The sequence below is a fragment of the Halictus rubicundus genome, chromosome 5 (assembly GCF_050948215.1).
Source record: "Halictus rubicundus isolate RS-2024b chromosome 5, iyHalRubi1_principal, whole genome shotgun sequence".
Lineage (NCBI taxonomy): Eukaryota > Metazoa > Arthropoda > Insecta > Hymenoptera > Halictidae > Halictus > Halictus rubicundus.
The window spans coordinates 8,316,619-8,341,197 of NC_135153.1; the positions used below are offsets into that span (position 1 = coordinate 8,316,619).

Sequence of the window (24,579 nt, forward strand, 5' to 3'; positions counted from 1 at the left end):
ACAAAATGGAAAACAAGCTTGCTGGTAATCAGTGGTACGCGAAAAGAGGGAAAACTGTGTGTGTTGGTCGGAGATTCAACGCCGAGGCTTCTCCATTTTTTCTCGGACTTTTCCCTTGTGGCCCTCGTGTATCTTGTACAAGCTGCTTTCAACCACCTTTTTAATTAATTTCTGCTCAAATAACGGTCCCCGGACGGAACAACTACACGGTGCCACGTAACGCTGATGCATAAAGAATTGAAAATGCTGCGGTGTTCTAAATGAAAACACGTTCGCAGAGTCTCCTAACAACCGATGGGTTCGAAATGATATCTTCAGCGAACAGTAGGCGATCGTAGGATAAATACTATAGCCTGTATTGGAACGGTGCCGATACGCGGATACGTTACGTGTCTGTGCGGATACAGTATGAACAGGCGTTTATTTACAGAAGCACAGCATTGTTAATAAATTATCCCTTATTTTCGATTGAATTAAACAAGTTTCTTAGAAGGTCCAAAAATTCAACAACCGAGAAAGTCTGTCCACCTATAATAATGCTTAACATCGCCCACCAGTATTCTACGCAATGCTTATCAGCGACAAAGGTAGTACATAATGCATTAACGTACGCCTTATTAGCATACTGGAAGCAGCTGACGTAATTTCACGTCATTTTAAGAACTATAACTGGCATCTGGCGACGTAATTTTACTTCATTTTAAAATCAATAATTGATTGCCGCCAACGTGATTTCACACCGCTTTATATTTAGAAAGACGTAGATCACTTTCCTGATGATGTAGCAACGTTTTTCTTTCATGGTTTAATGCTATAACACCCTGGGGGTGCACAGCTGTGGCGTTTTATAAATTCTAGGTTACGAACATATTAAAAAAAAATTATGAAAAAATCATTAACAGGTGCATACATATTTGAAAAATAATATAGAAGAACGTGTACGTTGATAAAAATTAATACTATTTTCAGTATATTTTTCCCGGAAGCAATCCTATAGCTGGCGAAAGAAATATTTTGAGTTTTATTAACACTAAACCTACCGACATTTTCTGTATACCTGTTCCTACCGTGCGTGGTCAAAATGACCGGTCCTTAAAAAAAGTTATTATTAATACATTAAACGTAGATAATAGACAATTTGTCGCTGAATGAATTAGTAGATGAACAACTTCCATAAAATGACAATACAAATTTATTTTTATATATTTGCCGTTATATCGATTACTCGATTTACAAAATTGTATCGTGTCGTACACCTATGCGGTTTGGATGTATTTCAATTCAATTCAATTCAATTTGGATCAACTCCTTGCGCGACTTATTTTACGGTCGCACGCGACTGCCCGTACGGGCAGCGATCTTTTCGCCCTGGGCCAGTGACCAGGTGAATTTACGGAAAAGGCTTATTGCATGTGTACATCCAACGGAATGTGAATATATTTCACAAGTGCAAAAAAAAATTCGATTATTTGAGATTGTCCAAGTACCGAGATCCCTCTACGCTACTACTACAATAGCTTCGACATTGTCGGACGAGCAAGGCGTGGTGAAACCGAGAAAGATGATGCAACCTCTCCGCCTCCCTTTCCTCCAGACTATGTAAAGCAGAGACAATGCTGGCAGTTAGACAATGGCATGGTAAAGCAGGGCGACTACTTCGATGTAAGAAGAACCGACGATGTTCGCCGTAGTCATTGTTTTGCGAACTCGCCCCGCGTCAAGGCTGACAGGTGCAATCGATTTCTTGCCCGAGGATGTGATTCCTTTCTTCGAAAAGGTGCGTTTGAAAGGCTCTTACGCGAAGAAGGAATCGCCTATAAGATTAAACTGCAGACGACGCTCTATCGGTTAACATCCACCGAAACGGACGAATGGTTTTCGAACAGTACGGAGATCTCTGCATTTTCGCCAGATGAGCGGAGGGAGCACTAATCGAGGGGAAAAAGTTACCCTCCTTCTGCCATTACCCGGGGTATGCGCGTCAGAGACAAGAACGCGTCACGTGACCCCGGCTGCGGCGAAAGCGTGGGGAACGATGCGGTAGAAAGGGAAACGGAATTAGGGTAGGGAAACAAGCCTTGATCTGGAGACACTGGTGTAGGGCAGAGTAGGACAACTCGTTTCCCGCCGTCGCAGCGCGACCCCCACCATTAGTTTGCCGGTTCTCCTACTTTTCAGCACCACTCCTAGGTATGACTTTATCCCCAGAACCGGGAAACTGAGTCCCACGGGCTGTACGCTATTTCTTCCGTGGGATACCAGTCGAATGGAGAACCTGATAGGCACTGGGAACAGGAGGAAGAAACAGTATGCGGCCCAGTGTCGCCAGATCGGGAAAATCGGGGGGGGGGGGGGGAATACAATGTACCCTCTCTCTGATGACCAGAGTAATATGTGACACGTTGTGCGAGCGCGACGGGGATTGAGATGGGGATGCAACAATGACATGACATGTCGCAAGTTTTAGGTTATTGCCGCGTATCCTACCTAGACGATAGTACAATTCTAGACGGTCTTAGTGGGGGACGTTGGAGTGTGATCATGGTGGTGAAATGGGATCCAGGTTCCCCTTTTGCGACTCTTTCCACGAAAGGGAGGAAAAGAAGAATCGAGTCACATTTAGTGGTAGAGGGGGAAGCATTGTGAGGAGCACACAAGCCTGCCGCGGAGCGACAGTTATAGCAAAAGCAGTGTCACCAGATTAAGACTTGTCCCTCATTCTACCCTTCCCTTTCTACGACGTTAGTCCCCCATTTCCGGCGTCAAGCATCTCCACACTTTTGCTACGAATCGCTTACATCTGCGTCTGCGTTATGACTAGCCTGGTAATAGCAGAGAAAGGGTAACTGTAGTCCCCTCAGTTCCCTGATCTGGCGACGCCGAGTAGAGGTGCTATATTCTTTGTGGTGTGGCGAACGTAGATAAGGATAGCAATTGAAAAAGAAAGCGGGGGACTGAAGTTCGACGTTTCGACACTCTGGGCTTATACAGTGATTTCTCTATATACGTCGCCAAGACCTGGATGATAAATATCGCGGAATTATCCCCACTACCGCGGGGTATACCTCGTGAGGGACCGCGAAGCTCGAGAGGCCTCGGACGCCGAGGAATGTAAACATAACACAGCTCGGGTATGACTCCTGGTGGTGGAATGGGATAGTGGAAGGGGAAAAGGAGGAGAGGAAAAAGACTCCAGTTTTGGACTCTTCTGGCGACACTGGCGCGGCCTGTCGGCCCGTGGGCCGCCAGTTGTCCGGCTCTGGTGTACAGTGAAGTAGCCTAATAAAACACCTCTCCTAATATCAGACCAACGACTAAAACTAAAACTGTCTTGCGAAGAAACGGAAATTTAACTAGAATAATCGTACACAAGACTACGTTGACATGTTAGAAACATTCGCGGCCATAAATTTTAACACGTAGCAGGGAATTAGTAATCAAAGATGTAATTATGAGGTTGTGGGTATTATCATACGAGATCTGTAATTTTATTCTTCGATCAAGCAAATTATCGGACAAGGCAGACAGCAGTAAATGCAATACAATATCGATTCTGGAATTAAAATTGTAATACGTCAAATTACCTGTATTGCATTTACTAAATGAATTATATTTCCCATTAGAACGCGACCATTGTTCCGGTCAATAAAACAATAACCCCTTTTAAAGGGAATGAAAACCTTTTCAGCAACCTTCTTTATATCCGGCCGTTCTCGCGGCAACAGCTCGTTCGAAGTAATTCAATACAAAAATGTAGCTCAACGTTTAATGAAAGCAGCAGCACTTTTTCATATTAGAAAAAATAATTGCTCTTATCTACACAGTCGTGCGAACCACATTTTAACGTTCATTATTCTAAAACTACTTTTATAAAAACCGACTGACCTTTTACAAAGAGTAGCATTGAATTGTTCTTCGGCGGAAAAGTAACGATCGCGATTTTTCTGAAATATTCTTATATTGTGTAACCAATTTTTGTGTGTACAGCAAGGTCTCGATATAGTATGTGAACATTTTAGGACCGAAATATCGAAGGATTCTGTAAAAAAGATAGTGAGTAAACGAAATATCAACGTCGCCGTTGAAACAATAATAATCCAATAATAAAAGTTTCTTGTTTCTAATGATTTTTTCATGATACATTTACCAACAGATTTGTGGTATTTTTTTATTAAAAAAAGTTTTGTTATTGAATTTGCATTGTTGAACTCATACTATTTCTAATACCGTATCATATTACTCTCCTCGGTGATCATTGCTGTATTATTGAACTACGATCGTGTTCGGATTTTTTCCAAATGTTTGTTGAAAAAAAACAACATTTCAGTAATTGGCTTTACGACCTTTGTTTTATTCAAATTTAACCCACTTTTACAACCATCATAAATGGACAAGACTCGCGATCCAAATTATGTAATATTGATTAATTTGTATCGAGGCGCTTAATTGAAGCTTATTATTTATTTATTTATTTATGATATGAATCATTACTGTTTTTGAAACGCACAATAAATTCTGAATGAAAGTTATAGTCTATTTGAAATATCGCGACACGCTAGCATTAATATCGGCTCTGAAAAATAATCAGCGGCATAAATAATTCAGTTCAATTAAAAACCATCGGCGGCCAGTTTATTTTAATTCTCCGAGGCGCGAGCCAAACGTGAAAACGTGCATTCACGGTTGATATATCACACGCAAAATGTTTGCATGTCCAATGAAGCCGGATATTAACAGCGACGTTGAAAGAGTGCAGTATGAATTTTAAAATGCGTTTCCGTGAACAGGAAAAAATGGGATCCTCCTTTCTGGAAGTAACTTCGGAAGCGTGACACATTTTCATTCCGTCTAAGCGATTTGTAATCGCGTTTCAGGAATGCGAAAAAGCCAGCGAAGAATGCATCGGGAAAAAAAGTAAAATAGACTTAAGGTCAACCTGTCAAGCGACCTTTCAAGAAATCGATGGTATACCTTGTGCGTTAATACTTCGCGTGTAATTAGCTCGTAACTTGGAACGTGTTGCCGTAGAAACTATCAATTCTCCTCGTCGCGGACGTCCCATTACAAAATGGAATTTTTTACGATGTAAACAATTCATATCAATCAGTGAACAATCTGACAAATGATGCAGGATCATCAAAATCTGCTAATGCTTCCTCCTATAACCGACCGATAATGATTCTTTTTTTATTTGTTAGTTAAAACTGTATCAAACATTTGTATCAAGTTAGAATCTGGAGCACAAAATTTATGTAGTCTCTTATGAAAAATGAGCTATTGTCATCTTATCGGTAAAGATCTTTCTCCACGTAACACGAGTTATACTAAATCAAGCCTGGTGCATGGTTTAGTTCAATTTAACTCAAAAGCGACTAACAAATTATACAGTAGGAGTATGTGTACGTATGTATCTACATAAATTAATTTCATTTCAACAGCTTTAAATATCGTCCATATCCTACACCAATATGTTATAATACACCATTTATCTTTTATTTTTAACTTTTATTATCCATAAGATGGAAATAATATATATTCGTGTTCTTGTCTTGTCTTCTCGTGTTTGTCATAAATGGATAAAATCTGCAATCCAATAATAGTTATATAGTTTTGTAAAATATTTGATTTCATATTTGCAAAAATACACTACAATAAATGAAATTATAGGTATAGGTAAAAATGTATATATTTACTTGTGTAACGTCTGTCTTTACACTGAACGCCAAACAAATTATTGACAAACGATTAATCATGGTGATTGCATTGTAATCGCATTGCAAATCATTGTTCATTAGCCAGGTCAGCTGTCAAGATGGCCGAGTTAATTAGCGTTGATTTACAATTGCAACCAATTCGATAATGTGCTGCGTCCGAACCTGTGCGTATGAATTATTCATTGTTTCTAAAAAACATTCGTAAAACTCTTCTTCGTCATGAATTGTACCGAATAATAATCATTCGCTGTAATAAACATTCTTATTTTTATCTAGATTATATTTCATGCAAAAAATAACTGTATGTATTGTTCGCGTTTGTAGTACAGTAGTATCTCCGTATCTGACGAGCGACAGTTCCAGTAGAGGTGCTACATTTTTGATAGTGTGCCGAACATAGAAAAAAGAATAGCGATTGTGCGAGTCTCACCGATATTCGACCCCTCTCTGGCTCGGTCGTCGAGAGTGTTTGCCCACTGGTGGGGGGATAACATTTTGACAGTTACGGTAGAGACCTTTCGGACAGTTACGGAAAGGATACCGAGACGAAATTTTCTGAATAAATGATTTTGAAATAATTTGTTCAAATACATTGATTGAATCGTGACCAAAATGTGATTGTCCAAAATGACAATCAAATGCAAAATAGTAAAAACATTTTAAGAGTCTAGACTCGCTAAAATTATTATTAAAAACTGATCTGCCTTTTCTACAGTGAAACGAATGCAGCGTTAGTAGACGCGCTGTTTACATTCCAGCAATGCATAGCGCGCAATTATACAGAAGAAAAAACAGTTGCATAATAAGAACGTAAAAAAGTGTATTGATCAAATGGGGCTAGAATTTTTCGCGTAACACGCGTTCTCGCGACGCGCATGTAACTTTGTGAATAACAAATTACATACGCGACGTGTGGAAACACTCGGCGGAAAGAGTTCGCTATCGCACGCAAATATTGCACAAACGCAGCACACAAGCTACCGCGTTTCCCCGTGCGAACGCGCCGCTCGCATTTGTGTGGAACCGGCATCGGAACAAAGGGGACGACACCGTGCACAAACAAATGTACCTGAATTCCCGTGTACTCGCAACTTTTTCAACCGTGCGTGGGATTTAGCGTGTCACGCCGTATAACGTGCAGCACTTAGCCCATTAACGCCGCTACTGATTAAAATCGATACTCTAACCAACAGCAAATACACCGTGATACCAGCATGGTCACGCCAGCTGTGATTACTTTTGAAGCAATAGCAGGGAACAAAGCGGGTGATCTAATTATTATGAACAGATGGAAAAATTATGTGCTTTATGCTTCTGATGTTACTACAACTTTTAACTGAGCGACTTTTCGATCTGAACAATTGGCAAGGGTGAAACGAAAGACAACAAGTGGAATTGATAACAATCGGCGTTCATAATTCAATATTCAATCGTAATCACGATTTTAATCGAATATTTTCTGCCAAAGGTAGTAGCAGAGTTGATCATCTCGATTGAATTATGTGAGTCGAAACACGACGCAACAGGTACCGTAGGCGACAGAAAGAGGCTTGTACGAATAATCGGAGGTCCTACAAAGTGATAAAACTAACAAAATATTTGAATATCAAAGTTGCAATCACGAAAATATAAAATTAAACTAACTTTTAATATTATAAAAGGTAGATATTTAGACAAAGATTCATTGTTGCTTGAAAATCAAATTTCAGTTTGTATAAATTGTGATATAGTTATCGTATACATTAGTATTTCAACAGTCTTTCGTTCGCCATTGTAATCTTCCGATTGTTGGTTCGAGTACATGTACCGTGACCGCCCAATGAAGAAGCTATTTCGATAGGGATACGGTATAAATAGCAACGGTGTCGCTCATGTTTGCAAAGTAAAAAACATCGGGAAACTTTTCCAAGTTACTCGGTACGTACGCACATGGCCACTTGACGACGCCAAGTTCGAATAAATAGGTAGGGAACAGAGCAGTAGAGCAGTGGAGAAGTTAGGTAATTTAGTGGAATTTCTTCTTCAAATAGCCGAACCTGAATACACATTTGATCAGTACGTACATACTATGAGAAGTGGTCCGTACTTTGTCAACTAGACCAGTGCAGCATTCGGGTACAACGTATCGACGTATCAACGTGTCGCAAATATTCTGGAGGGGCATCAGTCTTCAGTTTGGTGGATAAAAGATGGTGGATTTCCGAATTAACCAAGACTCCGTAGATTCGCGATAAGGTAGAGTGACGAAGTTACCGACAAAAATAGGCGAAAAATGTCCTTATATGAGAATATTTTTCGCTGGTAAAAGGCTCATTCGAAAGAGGAAGGTTCAATCTAGCGCGCGCTGGTCATCAGCTGACGAGATTATGCGGATATTTGGTAATATAAGCGTTATAAGTAGGCTAAAAATTGACAATGCGCATGCCGTGGTATCCAAGCATGTTTGTACCATTGGATGAGTTTTCTGGATGAAATCGAGAGTAGCGCGCGCTAGAAAGTATCTCCAGCTACAAATTGCTACAAATTATACGAAATCATATAAAATCATACAAAACCATATTTAATGTATTACTTTCGAATTATTGGAATAATTAATGTCAGAAAAATATTGCCACTCGGCTCCTGTCAATATTTGTTTTGCAAAAAGATCCACAGTCTACTGATAAAACTTCTCCGTGGGAATTTCAGTTCGTTTCGCTCTCACAAGTAACAGTATTACATTTTCCAGACTTATCGGACGTCAGGATGTGAACCAATAACGCAACACGATGCATCTTACTCTTATTACATCGTTTGGCGTGCAGCAGCGTTTGTCAGCAGACTTTGTGGTTCCGCAACTGTCAAACTTGCTTAGCATCTGCACTGCTATTCCTCTTACTGCAACGCGATGCGATGCGTCGCTCGTCATCCCGGTGCACAACACAACATGCCATTCCCTAACTTTGTGTATCCATGCAGGTCGCGAGCGGCTGTATTAACTCGGCAACAAAGGGATAGGAGCGCAATTTGCACTAGCTCGGGGCTGGCCCCAGCGATTTTTTACCAAAACGCGCTCGAGTTGCACGTGGCGCGTTTCTCATGACACTTGACTCGGATGTCGCGCGTGTACACGCGACGCGAATGATTCGAACGATAACGATAGTCACCCTCGGTAATCCTCGAAAGGCAAACGCAATTATCCTCAGCCGAGTTCACGCTTCTCGGTGACTGAATATAACTGAAATTGTTGTGCATTCCGTATTCGAACAGAGCTACAGGACGTCAAGAAATTATGTGTGTAAAAACCGTTAAAAGTTCAGTGCCCGACGTTCCCAAGGTCAAAAATGTTTTTTGTCGCGTCCTACAGTACTCATCGCGAAGAACAAAAGTCTTGAAGGAACTATAAGGTCTGTAAGTCTGATAACCGTTCTCTTAACAAACAACTTTAAAGTTTCGGAAACAATATTCTTCTATTGTCTACAGTCTACAGGCTGTCCCAAAGTGGTATAAACGTGGAGGGGATGATTTGTTTTTGAATTTTAATAATTCCATTCGGGTAAACAAGTAATCAACGAGCGACAAGGGAAGATGATTCTATTGAACCACCTAATAAAAATCGATTGGTTTCTATGGTTTGCGTATGAAAAGAGAATTCCTTAAAAGCGAGAAATACATTTGGCAACCTGTGTATAAAAGGAACGTTTTCGAAACATACTCGCGCACAGGATCCAGATAATGCCGAGGTAGTTCCGTATAAACAGTATTTGATTCTGTTATGAACGTGCCCCCGTATTCAATGTCGTTTATGTACCTCGCAAGCATATTATGTACCTGGCATATCAGATTACTTAGAGGAGCATCAAACACGTGGTTACAAGTATGTATGTTTACGGAAATGTATTTAAAAGAAATGGTCAGCAACACCGATTTCTTGTTATTCTATGATATCAGTTACAGTTTTTACATTCAACACAATTTATGTTTGTATAATAAGTGTAGTTCATTAATTAATAGATACATATATCTATTTCTGAACTGTGAAGTCGAAATATATTTGTATTCGAAATAAAGTTCTGTTCCTGTATTGTATGTAGTAGATAGTACATTTTTACAATGGTCTCGTATCTATCGATTTTTCAAATTAACATATTGCGGAGAAGTAGGTAATCAGTTTCGTTTTCATAAACGATGCAATTTCTTTTTCTGCATCCAGCAAATTTTGAAAATTCGCTCAACTATTTGTTCGAAGCTAATTTATCGACACGCTAATGATTGCCGTTTGATAAATGTAACGTGCGACTGTTTAACGCCGAAGAAATATTTGCAACGACCGTCGGTGTAGCGCAAAGACTGAAAGCTGTGTACACATACCTGTTTCTCCGACTCTTTGCCTTTGGCGGTGATGAGCGTTTCGCAGTAGCAACCCTCCAACAAAACAACGCCGTTGGGCCTGGAACACTGTTCGTTCTCGTAATAGAACAGCAAGTTCTGAAACAAACATCGCACCCATCATCGGTTATCTGCAGGAAAGTAAAGTAAACTTTAACGGAATATTGGCCAAGCACAATCCCAACGCATTAAAATGTTTTTAAGACTACAACGGGTTAATTATCTTTTGTAACAATAGTATATACTGAATTAAATTTCAGAGGTACAATATTTAAACATTTAATTGATGTTCAAGTTCTCCGAGAAAGTATAAAACAGACGTAGGCGTCTCTTGAATTGATTCGATGATAGTTGAGAACGTGGACGCGGTCAATAGCGGCAACGAAAACAGGAAGTCCGGGAACGTCAAACGAAAATGGTTACACGCTTCTGGAAAAAACTTTCTCAAACAACTTTTGCGAAATCCAAGTCCAAGTTGACTAAAGCCTGGCCAAACTTCGAGAATTTTATCTTGTATCTGGAACACGTTCCCGAGAAACTTTCCAGTGCGTTACAGGAAACACAGACTCGTCAACTTTTATCGATACACAATCATTTTTCCGATTAGATGCTGAAACTTCCTTCGTATTAAAATGCATACAGCCACTTGTTGTAGTACAATGGATACAATAATCGATCTATGTGGCACCCGATCAATTAATGCTGATTATTCCATCGATAAGAAGAACATATTAAGAACCTTAATTGATTCAAATTAATTTAACCTCTTAAATTACTCAGAAGAATCGCCACAAGAAATAAACTTGTTAATTGTTAGAAAAATTTTTTATTTATTCTACGGGTAAAATCTACTGCTTCAAAGTTGAAAACCTCGATTACTTGTGCACAGATCTACTAGTGCTGGCAGTTTTTCAACCTTAACATAAGGGAACAATTAGCTGCGACTAAATTTTGAATCGCTATCCGAAACTTTCGTGCTAATGCACAGACTCGATGAATCATGATGGTGCGAATATGATCCATGCAGAGAAGGTGTCCCATTAAGGAGACGGTTAAGTTTGTAAGTAGGCGGTGAAGTCGAAAAATGAAAACGACGCTTATCGCTTCCTCCGATTGCCTTGGAATTATTCGCCATGAATTCGCAGCTGAACGACTGACTGTGTACGGTTCGTTTCATAAAGAAATAATGGAACGATTGCTCGAAGGACTTTAGAGAGTTCGACGGAACTCCCGAAGCGAACAATAGCTTTTTCTGCATGACAATGTACCGGCAGACGTATCGAGAATGGTGAGCCAATTTCTGTTCCTATTTCCTGTATTTCACTCCGGTGGATTTACGTCCATTCCTAGAAGCTGAATTTGCAACGATGAAAATTACTAACTTATTGCTACATTTCGCCGTCGGTTCAGTACACTCAAACTAGGGAGTGCTCGGTTGAAGTGAAATTTCACAGATGGAACAATGCGCAAGTTACAGACGTGAATCGCCACTATCTTCGGGGATCTTGCCTTCTCTCGGAGGGACAGAACAATTCCATGACAATCACAGACTGCTTTGATAAATTATTGAACCGTGGTAACGACTTGAACGATACTCGCTGTTGCTTCACTTCAAAGGACGATCTCTCAACGTCTGCTTATAAGATCAAGCGGAAGGGCGAAGTCTCTACGTCTCTACTGCTACATCGCGAAATATTTTACGATATTTGTACTGATGAATTAAACAGCTATTAGGGACCAAGGGTAGTCACGTGACTTTTGCAGGTCGCCTATTTGTGTCGGTAACGTGGTCCCTCTACCATATCGCTTTGTATGATTTCGTATAATTTTATGTGACTTTGTACGATTTTATATGACTTAGCATGACTTCGTGTGACTTTATATGATGTGATTTTGCGGTTTTGTTCATTGCAACTATCCGAAGAAGTTAAAAATCTCTCGACGAATCCATTCTTTATATTTTTCCGAGGCAACGTCGATGTTCTTGCGGAAAAGAGCGCAATTTCGAAGACGAATTGAATTTCCATTGTTTCTGTAGAACGTTCTTCGTTTTTCTTCAGCTGAAAGATACGATGATGTTCGCTTTTGAAGCCTCCCAAGCTCTTCTTTAACTTCGTTTACCTTTAATTTGAACCGCATGCTCGAAAAACTTCAATTTCAGCTTCAATAAAACCATTGTAAAACCACTTTTCGCTTAATTTTGTCGGTAACGTGGTCACTCTACCTTATCGCGAATCTACGATGCTTTCTCCAAAGTGGAAGCGAAAATTCACCTTTTTGCTCTGTTTAGATTTATGTCTCGGGGAATGAAAATAAACCCAACAAATAGGATGAATATAAAATGGTTGTGATCTACGTTTAGACCAGAAATTGGCTTAGCATTGTCGGCGTGTGCTTGTGTGTGTGCCAGCGCGATGCCATGCAGAAAAGCCATTGTTCGCTTTGAGACTTCCGACGTACTCGCTGGAGTCCTTCGAGCAATCGTTCCATTATTTCTTTGTGAAACAAACCGAGCTCACTCGGACTTTGAGCTGCGAATTCATGGCGAATAATCCCCAGGCAATCGGAGGAAGCGATAAGTGTCGTTTACATTTTTCGACATCGCCGCCCACGCTTTTGTTGATCTTGGCACCACCGAACTTAACCGTTTCCTTACTGGGACACGTTCTATGCGCGGATCGTATTCGCACCATCATGATTCGTCAAGTTTCTGCATAAGTGCGAAAGCTTCGGATAGGGATTTAGGTAGCTAAATAGACAGCGCAATTAATGCTTCGAAAAGATTATTCTGGAAAGTTTCCGCTTAACAACGTACATATGAAGATGTACATGCCACCTTCCGTTTCACGAACGATGTTAAATGTTAGTTTAGGTGGTGGAGATTCATCTTCGCATAGGAAACGCTAATTAAAAGTCGTTTGAGAACCGACAGATCAAACGAAATCAGCGGCGATGAAATCCTCTAATCCTGCTTAAAAGCTGCGAAAATACGTAGCCCCAAATGGAATTAAAATTACGGGGGAAAAAAAAGAGAGAAAAAAAAAACAGAAAAGTTGACAGCTTACCTGATATAAAAGGAACCACCGTAATTGCCACTTAGCCAAGTCCGCGGTCCGCTTATGCAGATGTCCTTTCATGGTATAATCCTGATGCGCCTTATCCGAGAGCATGATGAGCTGCGAGTCGTTCACCCTCACTGGGAACATACAACGAATGTCGCGCGTTGAAACACACGCCCGCCATAACTGATTCCGCAACCGAATCGCCGACGTTTACCACCAATGTTCCGAGGTGTGTTGCGCTAACTAGTTGTACATCATTGTTCTCAAGTGGAAATTCATTCGACGCATTAGTCGCGCGGCTGCACAGTCGTCAGGCATTACAGAGACTGAAAATTTCTCCATTGCGATCTCGCTTGGCTAAATTAAATCATTTCACGGTGAAGCGAATTATTTCCCCTATTTCCTCCATAGGGTGATTCGGCTAAATGTGCCACCTAAATTACGTGCAAACAATTTGCCATACAAAACAGTTGTTGAAATCAAAGTTGTACGGTTTAAACCTTAAAACTCCAAATAGAAGAAAAATTGAAAGTAAAGAAAAAAAGACCATGAGAAAACCCATATAAAAATAAAAAAGAAATTATCAATCTCAAAGAGAGATTTGAACGTGTAACCTACGGGTTAAACCATCGAATGCTGCTTACCATGAAAACGTTAGAAGAATTTGAGGCAAAACGAGCACTTTATAATAACATGGCCGAAAGTCGCACGCTCGAATGCTCTCTATCTGAACTATTTCAAGAACATTGGATCTTCTGTTTCAGACAAAATATAGTCTCAAAGGCAGGTGCTGCAATAGCACGCTAGAAAAAATGACTCTTTGAACCTACTAAACAAGTACATCCCCTTAAAGGTTTCGAACCACGATGACACCTTTAAAGATATCGATTTTTTTCCTTTTACATTTTCATAAAGCTTATCACCCTAAGAATGTGTACCCACTACGAAAATATCACAGCAAAATTTTATCTCGGAAGCTCCGATTATCTAAATATATAAACGTTGAGGGCAGTTTCGTTTAAAAATAAACATCAGTTTCTTTCGAGCTTAATCCACAAATTACTAAAAATATTACTTCTTTTTTATTCTTTCGCAAGAAACAAGTTTCTTTTCCATGCAGAGAACTGCAAGCTTATTGAACATAGTGAAATGTTATTATAGTGCTTAGTGGTAAAAGACTTAAAAATTCTTCGTGCAACACGAGTATAGAGAACGTCAAATTCGTCACGCGGTGCCTACTTCAAAACGATGTGTGTGGTATTAAAACGATTCAAATATCACGAGTCGCGAATCGTGTTTACAACATCGGCTTTTCGAGTTTCGAAAACAATTTTTTGATTACTTTTCTGGTATTTTATCAAAGGGATCGGTTAAGCTTGCATTCGCTGAACTATGAAACAAAACGTTTTAAATTTTCATGTAATCGCGTGGTAGGAGTGGGCAACGCAAACAACATGCAAATGTTTGTATTAGGAAAACTAACGAAACTATGACCGATAGAGTAACGTTTAAAGTAGTACGTGATTTTTAACTCATTTGCATCATCAGCGTATATATACGCTCAATTTTCCTGATCACTATCATTATTCGTTAACTAAAAAATAGAAATGGAGGGTGTTGTTGGAGATGAAAGTAGTAATTCTGATTTTTTCTTATAATGCTGGAATATGAAGTTCTTTTACTTGTAGTCATTTTTGTACTTAAATATAAAAAAAAAAGTTTGTTGATAAAGGCCTTCTTTTCATATTTCCTTATGATGCAAATGGGTTAATTACTTTTTCTGTGACTTCACTCGAATAATGACTTGAAAGGGGAGCTGACTTCTCGTAGCAACAGCCTCCCCTCTTATAAAAATAATTGCATACACACGCTGTACAATTAAAAAATGCAACTCACCGGTTCTCTGCATCTTTGGGCTCAACATGTGCAAAGAATGTTGTCGATAGGCTTCCTTCCGGCGAATCCCGTAATAAATACTGTTTGTCCAATATTATACGGCGTAATACCGTAGAAAATATCGCCGTGCCGTCATGTAGATGTGTCGCGCACGGACGTTTATCGTGACGCAAGCACCGCAGGAACACCAATTTCTCGAGTTTCTTCGGCGAAGGCTTTTCACGAACCTAATAAGACAAGTAGAAAGTAACGCTTAAACTTCCTTATCTACAAAGATTGCATGTGGATTTTTACCGAATAAATTTCATCCCCTTTTTCCTCTCCATAAATAACGTTGCCGTACACTCAATTACATGCTTCACAGATAACACTTTAAATTGCGATATTGCATAACAACGCAGGCAACAATTTCCTAAATCTCGTAACAAGATATAGACAGTTTTTAATCAGATAAAATTTCTTAACGCTAACCGTACCACGACCGAACAGTTTCACATTTTTTTATTTCATAATTACTGAAATTACGAAGATAGTTCCATTGGAAATTATTCAATAAATTTCTTGACTGTGTGATCATTCGATGCAGTTAAGAATACGAACACTAAAAAAATAGAAACGGAAACCATATTTAAAAATATATTGCAGTTCATGGTTTGTATTAAATTCGTTCGAAAAATAATTTATTATACAAAATTAACAGGAATATGGAATGGCGGTGTGTTAAAGCGAATTTCTGTTCAAACAAAATTCATTCGACAACTTATTACAACACTGAATGCGTCATTTCTGGAACAGTGCAGTAATCAATGTTTCCTTGTTTAATTGACAGGTCAGTTTGAAATCATTAATTCACAAACATTGGTATGCAATGTTGATACAAAGACGATATGTTTCCACGTGCGAAGATTTCGTATAAATTAACGTAGAACATAAAGTTCTGTGAAAATGTGAGAAATATTATAAATCAATTGAAATTCGATTAACGATATTTTTTTAAATATTGAGCAAGCGAATTTTGAATAATTCAGAATGGCTGAACAAAAATTTATTGAAAAATGTGAATGAATGTATTTTAAATGAATGAATGTATTTCTTTTAATGTATTGGCTTTGTTAAACTGTCGTTAAACAGTATTTTTTTCTTTCCTCATTTGCGAGAACTGACCCCATTTTATTCAACGGTAACATACTCCGAATTTTTTAATTGAATGCCAATCGACGCGTGTAATGAAATAAATCAGTCCAACGAAAGAATATTTAGTTTGCAAATTGCACATGCTGTTTGCTAAACCCAATTCATTCTTCTGAATTGCTGCTTTCGTCGATATCAACGTCATCGTCACCGTACACACCGTTTACCGTTGTGTGTACAACGTTCGAAATGAATAAAATGCGCCCGCAGAATGACGGAGTATCTCGTGCTATTCCGGGCTTTTATCGAAATATTCATGTATTTGTCGATGAATTCGAATGCACGTCCTGTGATCGTATAATGGCTCGCAGAAAATTATTATTTTTCACCTTCGAAATTGGAACGAATTTTTATTTGCCGTTTTCGAAAAAAAAAATACTTCCAAGGTTAACGAAATGATTTTGAGTTGTTTTCCAACATTTCTGTAACCATACTCCACTATACTACTAATCGGAAACCGAAAAAGTTTTGGCACTTTTCAATAGGTTCTTTTTAACACTAAACCTACCATGCCCGGTCAAATTGGACTTTTCAAACTTCTGCGTACAATTTTGTACATACAACATTACCACATGGCTATTTATCTTTGCGACTTTTCTTAAAGTATGTATACAATGTATTTTTCAATATTTATTTCTCGTTTTATTTCTTTTTTCCAAAGAAATGTTTGTAGCCTGTCCTACTTACCGCAGCCGATCAATTTGACCGCACGAGATAATATGGTATTTAAATAGCTCTTCTATTTTATAACTCTTCCAAACCTAAACAATCAGTATAAAAGAAAGGCTATTCTCAATGTGACATGGTCAACTCAAAATAAATGAACCGCCTTATTGAGTGAGACGCTATCAAGTTACGCACGTGCCTGGTTGGTAATACTGTTTCATGGCAAATGCATCCAAGCCACATAGGTGGACGACACAGTACAATTTTGTAAATCGAGGAGAGATATAATAAATTTGTATCCTCATTTTATGGAAGTTGTTCATCTACGAATTTCGGCAACAAATTGACTATCACCTACGTTTAATTATATTAACAAAAACTTTTTTTAACGACCAGTCATTTTGACCACGCACGGTAAGAATAGATATACAAGAAGCGTCGGTAGGTTTAGTGTTAAGACATGGACCGTAGAACATTTTTGAAAAACTTATTTTCTAATAGATGCGTCTTTGTAATTTTTAAAGAAATACTTAATAATATTCGTAGAGAATACCTCGTTGAATCAAGTTTTACGTTTACGAAAAGCAATGTGTGTATGTTCCCAGTCAAAGAGCAAAAGTACAAAAATGTTGGAGCAATTAAGCTCTGATCACCAGAAATATCCCCTGCTTTATCGCGGCAGCCGATGGACAATGGCCAATCAATGTCCGACCCTACAATAAAGGAGCACCAATATCGATTTACAGTGTACCGTTCAGATCAGGCCTAGAACAAAATAACGCATGTAAAGTAAAAAAAGAGTGGCCATTCCGTTTAGAGGATAGATTTCCGATCTGTCGTATCGTTTGCTCTCCAAAGTGGTTGATTATGTAATAAAATGTTCACGAATCTCGTGGCATGCGTGGAGCAACGCTTTGCTGAAACCTCTTAAAGCAACGCCGGTATTTCATAATGTAACAGCGCGTAGTTGAGCATTTACTGGAGTGTTTACACAAGATGTCCTTAACTGTACATCAATATCCCAAGTGTGGCGTACCGACGACAGCGCAAAACGGAATAAAGTTCTGCCGTAAACACGATGCGTTGAAACTGTTTTTAATTCACTTATACTAAGACGAAGAAAACATCCCCGCCGTCCGATATGCAGCGGCTTCTGAAAATATTCGAACGACGACTCCCCAATTTTCAACAAATTCTCGACATTCGAACTGTTATGATTACGTTGAAAAATCGTACAGCAATAAATCTGGACAGATTTTAAAGCTCGAACGCTTCTGCTTTTACGACCCATTGTTCATCTTCTGATGAGATTTTTTGCGCGATACCACGCTAGGAAACCGAAGGCACGTTTCTTCTTGAAAATGCTATAAATTTGAACGACTATAAAATCATTGGGAAATTTTTTACAGATAATTTCTTTCGAAAATCTACAATAAAACTACATATTCGATTATTTTCGGCAGTTTCATGGGAATGCACTGAAATGAGAAACAAAGCTGAATTAAAGCAGAAAAAGTTGTCAAAGCTGATTGAAACGACATAAAACCGGATATTAAATTTGAAAAGGTCGCTTTAAAGGAGAACCTTCAGCCTTTAAATTATGGTAGATTCGGGTATGTAGTAGTCTCTTACTGAAACTGCAAGAATTTAATGAAAAACATAAATCGGTGAATTTAACAATATACATGATGAGGGGATATGATTTAGGTAGGATTTAGATTGCCGAACACATACACGGTGACCGAAACATAAAACGTACTAAATCGGCACCACGACCTCAGCATAACGTTCTGCATGGCTCGAACGTTCCTACGCCACTCCCCTTCTTCCAGTAACACATATACAGTGATTTCTCTATATATGTCGCCAAGGTCTAGATGATAAACGTCGCGGAATTATCCCCACTACTGCCTCGGACGCCGAGGAGGACGATACACGACGCTGGCAAGACCAGTGTTGTTGACATATATCGAGAATTCACTGTATAGTGATGCTTCATGAGGTTAGACAGGAGCGAAAAATAAAAAAAGCTGCCGTTGAGCTTTCGTTTTTCGGTTACAAGCACTTAAACATCGAGGTCGGAGCTCTCTGGTATCAGGGCAATTCATCATTCGCGAGACAGCTGAAAAGGAAGTCTACATTCGCCGTAAGAAATTGGGAGAGGGGCCAAAAACTGACCTCGCAGAAACTGCGGAAGCTTGTAAAGTGGAAAAGTTTAACGACACTCGACGTTGCTACAGGATTCTGCAATATTTTGTAAAGAAATGGGAGCAAATCCTGGCGTGTCTCACGCGCGAGGTGAAATCCACGCAACATCCTTTTGTATAGGATATCCTGATGGAAGATAAGAAGCATGCACTAGGATATTCGCGTATACGGTCGGGAACAAAATTAACAAGTGGAGAGACCCTTTAAACGCTATTGATAACTTTTTTAAAATTGCAACAAACGACTTGGTTTTTAGGTTTGCTTACTAGGTAATGTGTACAAAAATATAATTAAAAATTACTATTGCTCGAGATTGCGAGGAAAACGGTAAAGGTCACGATTTTTATCTTTTTCATCTGTGTCTATAATGAAAATTTAAGACATATGTAAATAAAATAGTGTACGAAACTTTAAAGCCGTTTTCTAAGAGAAAGATTCATGTTCGATGCATGGTTCCTTCGAGAAGTTTGTTCCTCTCGATGAGTAAAAAATTTGACATTGAAAAAGTCGGTCGAGGTCAATTTTGCACTAAACTTTTTCAATAGATCTTCGCCGATCCTAGGGTGTACAATCACGCCGTAACGATTCTTACACAAATAATTTCTTGACACCCTGTGCAAGCGGTTTTACACTACGTTTATACGCATTCACAAATTCCCAAGAATTGAAATCCGTAACACAATGCGCTCAGCTTGAATCCTCCTTGCTTGCAACGGACACACAACTGTTGATCTTATTGATTTCAGCGATTTAATTAATCTCGTTTTCCATTAAAGGATTATATGCAGTCGGATAACTAACTGTGGGTCGATTTCTGTGTGTGTTCATTTGAAATCAGTGTTTTTAAAAATGTTACCAAGAATGTATCGAAGGTTAATCAATATGATACTGTGAACTAGTAATAGCGTAACTAAAATTTTGTACATATGGTCAATTTCAATACCAGTCCATCTAGTCTTAAAACAGGTACATATTTTACCTGTCGTAGAATGTTCGGAAATATGAAGCGGATAAAAATCAATCCTAAAAGAGTATTTTTGAGTTTCATCCAAACCATTTTCCAAAACTCACGATTTTAAAAATCCACTATTACAGGTAGTAGGTTTAATTCGTCTGTTTTGGAACAGTAGTTTTTTATTTTTATACCAATAAGACTGGACAGAGTTTTCTTGTAGTGCAAACGCGATTTTTAAAAACCGTCCTCATACAAACCGCCATTATCACCCTCTAATATACAAAAGAAACTGAAAGGAATTTGTTTAACACTGACAGTTCTCACGAGATTAATTTCTGCAAACATACATACAATGTAATGGACTTAATAACAATTCATTAGTGTAAAATATCCTTGCAATGTGATTAATCCAGTCCCCGGGGAAGGCAATTTAATTTTGATAACTACTAGACTTCCGCTATCCCACGTTTGTTGTTAATCAAAACGTGTTAAAGCAGCTTCGCGTTACTTATGTTAACTACGCTAATCTCCGAAGATTAGTTTGGTTAGCTTTGCCCGAATAGGACTTAATATACATTTACATAGATCGAATAACTTAACATCATGCTTGATGTCGTGAATAATTATTTACTAAGAGAGATTATTTATTAAAATAATCATTAATTAGAAAGTATAGATTAATTTACTTTGTTGTATATCGATTCATGAATACATATATAATTAAGTATTACTGACAAATTCATTCGTCCGAATTACGTTTTCTGTTGAAAGCTCTGTGCCCTAATAAATGAATCATTCGGTACAGCATCACTATAGTAAATATACTCGTGCTCTTTATTAACTAGAGGTTATAATAACATTCGGTTCGAATTTCTGCAGGCTTCACAATAGTACTTTCGAAGAAATATAATATCGTACGAGCATAGGAAAATACATGGCATGGGATTAATAAATATTTTCTTCATCTTTGAAAAAATTCGTTATCGATTGGAATATGCTGAATTTTAATCATACGCTACGCATTGAATAAAAATTATAAATAAATATTTACGAAGAGGAAAATTCGATTAAACCATGGTTCATAGTTTTGATTTAAAAGAACCTAATACTTGTCGATTCTGCGCGTTAGGATTTTGTCTTTCCAAGTACTGAGAAAATGTATTCTAAATACTTTTGTTGGGGATATCTAAAAATGAATTAGCTTTCAGAGGTTCAGCGAACTAAATGTTGAATTTCAATTTTTCACTCTACGCGTCACTTCTACTTCGTCTACTTTTTCTTACAAATTTTCCATCATTATAAATAATGATGGGTTTACACGTTCTTCGAGCATGAAGAATAACACCTTATCAATATTTTAGGTGTCTGAGCTACTCAAAATTCGGCCATTTCTAAGCATTCTCCTTGGAGTACCGTGTGCTTATTAAAAGTAAAGCGCGGCGGCAGGCTAGACTTCGAGGATCTCCGATCTGCGCTTGTTAAGGGGAAAATCGTTCGTTTGAATTTCCGCAGGCTAAACGAGGGAACGTGACTGCTCCGAGAAAGCAATCTGCAGAACCGTTGAAAGAAAAAGATGAAGTGTGGCGTGGCCGCATAATTCGTACCTTTCAGCCACGTGGCTGAATAACAAATCAACGATATGTCCTTCAGAAACAAGAAACAACCGTCAGACCCGCGCAACAAATACACGGCATCGAATGGCAACGAAGAAGAAAATTGAGCACTGAACGGTAAAAATACCGATACGAGATCCGATAAAGGCGAGGGGTGAAGCATGGGAGGAAAAGACGGCATAGTGAGCCGTATGAACGTGCATTTGAGTCCCTTATATTTGTAGGTATTGTACATATATATAGAATTTATCAAAATGAAAATATCTTTTAAACTAGTGTCTTTTTGCCGTAAGTGCCATAATACGACCTCTACGCGTCCACATAGAAAAAAGACATCTACATCGAAAAGTGATACAATATATAATAAATCTTTTCATTCGACGCCTACGTTGTTAAATTTCTCCAGAAAATCAAGATTTAAATCCTTCCAACTTAAATAGTTGTACACATTCAACAGTAATCATAACCACGTTATTAGTACATATATTAATATATTTCCGGAAACCTTTTACTTTTGATTGACATTATTTTTCATTGATTGATCACATAGTTGCAGTACTAGGACCCTGATTCAAATTACTCTTGTCTGACTAATATTTTTACAAAGCTTCATTGTTTTACAACGAATGGAAAGTGGTTCGGAAAATTGACACCTTTTTGTACAATTTTTATAAATAAACCACACAAATTTATGCACACGTGAATTATCATGATGTAATTTACAAGCACGAAGGCACACGGAAATTCTTCGAATATTTTCACCGTTTTGGATTTGATTCAGTAATTTTTGTCATAAATATATATAAAATTCGCAGTCTACTTATCATATTGAATATAGACCTCTTTGAATGTGGGTCGTACTGTTCGCGGAGCAAAAGACCAAGATAGTTTCCATTAAAAAATGAATAATTGCCGGTTTAAAGAGTAAGTACTATAAATATGTAACAATATGTGAATTGTTACTTGTCGAGTTAAAAGACAGGCTTCTTGGATTGTGCGTCATATCATTCTGAGAATAAGCAATTGAAAAAAATGCGTTCAAACACACAGAATCCCGTATTTGCAAGTAAATATTTTAGGAAAGTGGCAATATGTAAATTGTTCATTGATAAATTTCAACGTCGACCTAACGTAAGCAATACGAAAGGGTCGAAACCATATCCTTTCATCTTTCGACCGATGTAATGCACAGATAATTCGAGAAATTTCCGGCTGAACGTCAAAATAAATGGAAATTCTCAATTTCTAAATGAAATATTTGTCAAACTTGAGCAAAGGATTTCACGATCTTTGACAGTTTCTTGTACTTTCATCTTTCGGTTAACGTATCGCCTAGATAATTCGAAATAACGAAAGTCACTAAATCAAGACAATTAACCTCCCAAATGAAATATTCGTAAAATTTGACGAAAACGTCCCCCGATATTTACAATTCGTTGCCCGTTTCAACCAACAAAACCGTGAAGCACTTACCGCGACCGTCCCCAAGAAGATCCGCCACACGCAAACACACACACACATACACACAGATACACACGTGTTAAGACTGCAATCCGCGGTGGCTGGGAGCACTAGATCGAAACCGAGCGTTTATCCTCGATCAGGGAAAATCAAACACCGAATCGGCCTACGCTATAAAATCTGTTCGACGCTGGTGCTAAACTCGAACGGCGCGGCATGGCGCGGCGGGTCGGAGTTCGCATGGCTGCAGGCCGCTCGAAAAACCGCGTGAAACAGGTTCGAAATATGCCAGCAAGTACGGATTCCATTCGATGGAAATAAATCCGACGAAACAACCGCGGAAGATGGTCAAAGTATCGCGGGTAAAATTCGCGATTCGATGGGGGATACGTCGACGCGAGGATGGGGGGAAAAAAGAAAATTTTGTCCACAATACCTGTTACTTCTGTCGATATATCTCTCTCCGTAGCGCTGGATTGATGCTGCACCACCTGTTCGTGTTCCAGATTCTCTGCTCCCCACCCACCCACCCACCCCCACCTACACGGCTGAATGTGCTGCTACCGAGGATTGTAGGTGCAAACGAATCTCGGCTGAGGGGATCCGATTTAAGCCGCGGTTAATCGAGTAGCACAAGAACGCAGGCCGGCAACGAGGAACAACGGCAACGTCAACGGCAACGGCAACGGCAACCTCAACCTCAACCTCAACCTCAACCGCAACGACAACGACGACTAAGAGAAAGAAAACAACGGCGACAAGGTTCGCAAAGGACGAATGTAGGCTGACGAGGGGCAACAGGACAGGTGAGATACCAGGCGAGATACGACCGAGAGGGACGAAACTGGTGGCCCGCTACCGGCGCCCGACGCTCGCATGATCGGGGGATGTTTCGGCGTTGGGGATCGCGACGTGTCTACTCGACGCAACCTGCCTCCTCTGCCTCTGCCTCTACTCCGCTCTGCTCTGTGTTTCCTCCAACCCCAGAATCTGCGCTTACCTGTCACTGCGCACACTCCTGGCGAAAGTCACCCCACACGATACCACGGGGCGGATCTATATGTGGGCTAATTGGGCTGCAAGGAATGGGATCAAGTTCAATACGACCGGCGACCGGCGACCGGCGACCGACGATTCCCTGAATCGATGGACAAAAGCGGCGAAGTCGAATGACGATGGTCCCGCCGCCGCTTTCTGAACACACACACACAAAATATCGCTTTGTACTGTCGATTCGATTCTTGAGTTTCCTTACGTGCAGATTTAGGGGCGAGAATTTTTATTGAATTATTATTGTACTGTGTATATAAATATCAATCAATTATGATTTATATTTGGACTGTCACGTTGCAATAACTAGACCGCGCGGATCTTTATGCGAAACGAAAATTTTCTGTGTCGATTGCAAACGATCACAGAAGCCAGATAGGCATTTCATTTTGTTT

General features: G+C 39.1%; 1 protein-coding gene across 3 annotated transcripts in view; it reads right to left on the reverse strand.

Moving 5' to 3' along the window:
• Nucleotides 1-23,661, reverse strand: part of LOC143354182 (ras-specific guanine nucleotide-releasing factor 1) — a 69,402-nt gene extending 45,741 nt beyond the window's left edge. For all 3 annotated transcript variants that reach the window (XM_076788046.1, XM_076788045.1, XM_076788047.1), the window contains exons 1-4: nt 23,571-23,661; nt 15,041-15,267; nt 13,148-13,278; nt 10,065-10,181 (exon numbers count right to left, since the gene is read on the reverse strand). In XM_076788046.1, coding sequence (XP_076644161.1) covers nt 10,065-10,181; nt 13,148-13,278; nt 15,041-15,068 — 276 coding nt within the window. In that variant the 5' untranslated portion in view covers nt 15,069-15,267; nt 23,571-23,661. The remainder of the gene's footprint in view (nt 1-10,064; nt 10,182-13,147; nt 13,279-15,040; nt 15,268-23,570) is intronic.
• Nucleotides 23,662-24,579: the final 918 nt, after the last annotated feature.